The sequence below is a fragment of the Adiantum capillus-veneris genome, chromosome 30 (genome assembly GCF_014529385.1).
Source record: "Adiantum capillus-veneris isolate H3 chromosome 30, ASM1452938v2, whole genome shotgun sequence".
NCBI lineage: Eukaryota > Viridiplantae > Streptophyta > Polypodiopsida > Polypodiales > Pteridaceae > Adiantum > Adiantum capillus-veneris.
The window spans coordinates 100,495,461-100,500,591 of NC_140960.1; the positions used below are offsets into that span (position 1 = coordinate 100,495,461).

The 5,131-nt window shown below is 44.1% G+C and overlaps 1 protein-coding gene across 1 annotated transcript; it reads right to left on the reverse strand.

The window, feature by feature from the left end:
• Positions 1 to 3,884, reverse strand: LOC147418507 (DOMON domain-containing protein / dopamine beta-monooxygenase N-terminal domain-containing protein). The gene has a single exon (XM_086506931.1). The coding sequence runs from the start codon at positions 3,486 to 3,488 to the stop codon at positions 705 to 707; it is 2,784 nt and encodes a 927-aa protein (XP_086363057.1). The 5' UTR covers positions 3,489 to 3,884; the 3' UTR covers positions 1 to 704.
• Positions 3,885 to 5,131: the final 1,247 nt, after the last annotated feature.

Genomic DNA, 5,131 nt, shown 5'->3' on the forward strand with positions numbered 1-5,131 from the left:
TTGCAAAAATCCAAACCAAGAACTCTTCACTTCCAGTCAAATATTTTACCAGCACAGTTAACCAGGCCTACGATCAAATGTAATAGGAAAATGGCAGGTCTTTTGATGAGCCATGAGGTCGGAATCATATAATACTAATACAATAACAACATAGTCACAGGGAATGCCATCTTTAAACCTACCATACCCATTCCTTGCCCCATTCCATATGATTATATAGCCACAAGGAATGGCACTTTTCATGAGATCCCTCATTCCCATTTCGCATTCTATGTGACGATGCCTTAATCACCAGAATCATGTAGAACCATTTTGCAAGACCATGAACCAGAAAATAAAAAATTGTTAGTGCCTTTGACAGGTAATTGCATGCCTCACAAAAACAGGGTATACATCCTTATAAGCTAGTGCCAGCAGTGTAGTCCTCCAAGATAGCATTACAAAATTTGCAGAGACCCTGACATCAATGTTACAACTCTGCACATTTTCAGCATTGTTAGCCACAACGCTTCAATTGAGACCAGTCACAGGCAGCTAGCTGACTGGAAGATATAACGGGGCTCGTCGCACAAGAGACCCATCAAAACTCTGAATGCGATCATCAGAGCTCCCGAACGACCAAGATCTGTTAGTGCCTCAAAAATGTAACGCTGTATAATTCGATAAGGGATAAATATGAAACAAAATTGTATATGTAAATGACGTCAAAGTGCCTGTAGCTGAACCTCCATTCGCTTGGCAGGATAGAGTTGGACATCATCCCGACTACTTGCCGTCGAAGAGAGGTGATTGGGCCTCAATAAGTTTGCAGAGTCATCATCATCATTATTTGCCATAACCCAATTTCCTTTTGCAAATGACGGCTCCCTATCAAACTTGACCTGCCTGGAGCGTTGATATTCGAGGTAAAATATCAGCAATACAATGCAGAAGAGCCAACCCACAAGAGCCCAACCTAGCCCTCTCATCTGATCTCCACCATACTCATGGCTCAATGCCAATATACCAGTCAAAAGAGTTACAAAACCTACTGCAAGTGTTGCACCCCCAGTATATCTATGTACAAGCTGCCAAGCAAGTCGTCTAGGCGATGGTTGTTCTCCAGATGTAGCCCTCTTTGGACGAAAAAAAGCATTAATAGGCTGTGCACATGCAAGAATGATGCTTGCCAAGCCAAGTTTAACATGCAGAGATCCAGTGTGGAACTCCCGCAACTCTGCAACAGCAAAAAGGACTCCAAGAAACATGATTGCCAGCCCTGAATATTGTGAGTAGACATGGATTTGAAACCATCCATCATCTTTCAGATGCTTGAGATACCGTGCAGCCAGAACTCCTCCAGGGAAGAGTAAGGCCCAAGCTAGAAACATAATAAATCCATGAACTGCAAGAACAGGCCTCAGTTCTTGCTCTGCTTCAGCGACCCCCCTTGTTAGATAGACTAACATGTACTTGCTACTCTTTGAAGAGTGCATGTTACTATCTGTTAGCTGATCAGCCTTCCAGTGCGTCCCAAGAGCCCAAACAACTTTCAATGGAATTGATGGGTCAATGACATTACGACACTCTTGACGGCCCGTGCAATGTGGATCCAAAGGCCTGCTAAACTGAAAAGTGAGCATACCATTCTGCTGAGCACATTGAACATCAGTCAAATTCTCCCTGGTGCGATGGATGCTACCCGAATCTCTGCCATCTATCCAATATGTGCCAACTTTGCAAATATTATTCTCAAGCCAGCCAACATAAGCAAAGGTATTCACCATGGTCTCTCCAAAGCCAATTGCCACATAGCCGCTCTTGGGCACACTCCTCACTGCAAAGGAGATGCCCGCTTCAGTGAGCATCCAATATAGCATCACCTTCTGATCAGCGAGAGAAGCACTGCTGTTGTACATATCATTGAGACCCCCATCAACAACCCGAATCTTCCAGCCCATTTTCTTCTGAAAGTAGGACTGATAATACACCTCATCTGGGGTAAAGCGGTCTGGCTTCCAAGCCAAGGAGAATGGAATTGCAGGAACCCCATGAGCATTAGGCCCCCCAGCAAAAATTGTGGCATTTTCATCCAGTTCTCCTCCCACAGGATTCTCACTAATATAAAAGGCTACATCGTGGCCAGCTTGAACAGAAAACGTGACTTGAACTCCTCTTTCAACCTTAAGCACAGCAGCCTCGACTTTATTCAGGTAGATAACTTTATCCGGATTAGGAGGATTGGGATAATGTGTGGCTGGTCCTACACCCACAACAATAGGAACACCAGCCTCTGCAACTATCAAATCCAAATCATCCAAATCAGGAGCTTGCAGAGGACCTTTACACTCATCCACTGCATCAGATAGGTTGAGCTTCAAATGGCCAAAGGATGTATGCTTCTCAGGAAGATAAAGAGGCCGGAGGCTATCAGGTCTTTTGAGAAGCCCCAAAGCCCATATGACTACCATCTCAGCGGTTGCATTGATTGACACATCAAAGCGCTTGTCAGAGCTTCGGAGGCTCTTTTGGTAGCGAACAAAAGCAACTCCATCCTGCCACTGACCATGAAGAAACTTCAACTCAACATCCGACTTGTTTTCATCATTTCCAGGGTAAACCGAGTCTGGGCAGACACCTGAAGGACCACCCTCGCCCCAAGTACACTCACTATACTTATTGATGTAGTAATCTTCTACAAATGGCGTGGTGTGATTTTGAAAACCCCCAAGAACAACATCTGCATCTAGCATATACGAGCTGGTCGACCCGGGTTTAGCCCATCCGAATGCCATATAGTGAGTGTCCGGTACAGCAGCCTCCAGTCCAAGATCCACCGTTCCTGTGTCTTCATTGAGAGACCACCTCAGGCGATAGAGGTTGTTCAAAACCTTACAATTATCAAACATGGTCGGCTGCTTTTCTCCCCAGTAGGCGCCTCTATTCATTGCATCACTAGGACCTCCTGAAAAAGGTGCAAGGGCTGGTCCTGGAGCCAAAGCCGGAGCCGGTGACATGGCAGGGGCTTCAGCCAGATTTATGTCTACAATGGAAAGAAGAACATGGCCAAAATCCGCTTCCAAGGTGGTATCCCAAACCCCGAGCACTTCAAAATCATCCCATGTGCAATTGTCTAAAGTGACCACCATAGACGCATTGCTGAATGTCTTGTTCAGCTGCAGGGTTGATATCGCAAAGCCACTAGTAAGATTCTCAAAGTCATCACCCTTTGCACCCCACCAGTGAACTTCCTTGCCAATGAGCATGTCGAATTTTGTAACTGAAAAGGAGCAGTCATCCAAAACCTCAATCTGTCCTCTAAGCTGATGCTGCAGCATGCTCAGGTGAGCAGTAAATCCCACCAAAGGGCTAAGCCTGCTACAAGTTCTACTGGAATTCACCATCTGCTCCTGTGCACCACATAGGCAAAGAAGCCCTAGAAAGAAAAATGTACGTAATAGGGGCCACCATGATGAAACCATCATGGAAGGTGGGTAACGCAAGGCCATCAATGGCAGGGGCTGCTACAAGCAACCACGCCCATCAGGCCGCCATTGTATTAGGGGTGGCGGAGCCCGAATTAGATGTGATTTCCCTGCAAAATGAAGCTGAAACGCATACTCAACCGTTGGAGAACCAGGCTGCCAGCGTGGTGTTAGATCCGAGCTGAATTTGCGAGATCGCAAAAGTGGAAGAAGGAAGAGTCCGACCTTTGAATCGGACAAGGCCTGATTCATTCAAGATCACAAGGGCGGTTATGCAGCTGCTCTGTGAGACTCGGGAAATGCCTGCCTTCGGAACAAACAATCATGCTGTTGCACGCACATGTATAACACCACGTTCTGCGTACCTTCGTCGTGGAGAGTCGGGAGTCCCAGGCGAGAAGAAGGTACCTACGCTCGAAAACTGTTAATCAAAACACCACCAAAAGGTATCTTTTGAGATGCCTTGGGAATCTTCTTAAAAACTTCTTCATTTTCTTCATAGCACAAAACCTCTAAGCATATTCCATTTACCTTCAGGACTTACAAGGAGGTTTTCCAAGCTTCAATCTTGTGCTTAATTTGCACCTTTAAGTATCTCCTACTGAGGGTAATGTACTAGTACACTAACATGGCAGTTGAGGTGAAAGTAGAGCTAAGCAGAGGATAATGAAAATTGGGCCTTTCTTTACTATTTTTCAAGTAGTGTAATGCCTGATGGGCAATGCCATCCACCCAATATGGTTGCCCAATGAATAGCTATGATCTCTTATTGATGCTCTAGACATGTAACAAGATGTGCTTTTTGTCTCTTGCTAATATAAACTCTTTGACTGTGTAAAAAATCACTACAACGTGTACACGCATTGTAGGCACTACATGAGCAACCAAATGTTAGAAAGATGTCATGTTAGGGTCCACTCCCATGTAAGCCTTCGGTTTTTTATTATTGGAGATGTATGAGACGGGCTTAAAAAGTTGGCCACTCGCAAAGTGTGAAATCTTTAACCGAAAATGATTAAATAGATAGAAGAGGACCAAATTGTGGAGTGTGATATGTTCACTCTTGCTCTTCAACATGGTATGCCTTGTGATTGGAGTGCTAATTGGGTCAAGCCTTTGCATAAAGGAGGGGATGTAAAGAATGTAAATAACTATAGACTTTTATGATTGGGTCTCTTATAGCAAAGTTAATTAGGTTCATAATAGAGATAAAATTGAGTGAGCGGGTTGAAAAGAATAGCAAACATGCAAAAGGGCAAGCGGGTTTCTTTCAACGTCATAGCACCATTGCTCGTATCATCTTGTCACTCTTCGTATTCTCATGGAAGAGGGCCAGTTGCAAAGTAAGCGATTGTATTCTTTCTTTGTGGACTTCAAGGAAGCCTTTGATATGATTCCATGTAACAATTTGTGGAGAAGGATAGAAAAACTCTAAGTCTCAATTGAAATTTATGTTTGCGCATGGAAAGTGGAATGTCAAAAAAAAATGCAAAGCGCTATTGGGGTTAAACAAGGATGTCCATTTTGAAGAGCTCTCTTTGGGCTTGGAACAAATGAGAGTTGAGTAGAAGACATTGAATAGGTTACTATTCACAATGCAGTAAACATGCTTTTATTGTATGCCAATGATTAGCACTTCTAGCATATACTTTAGAAGATACACAAAA

Excerpts from the sequence above, each read along its gene's own strand:
- LOC147418507 (XM_086506931.1), bottom strand. The coding sequence starts at position 3,488 with ATGGCCTTGCGTTACCCACCTTCCATGATGGTTTCATCATGGTGGCCC.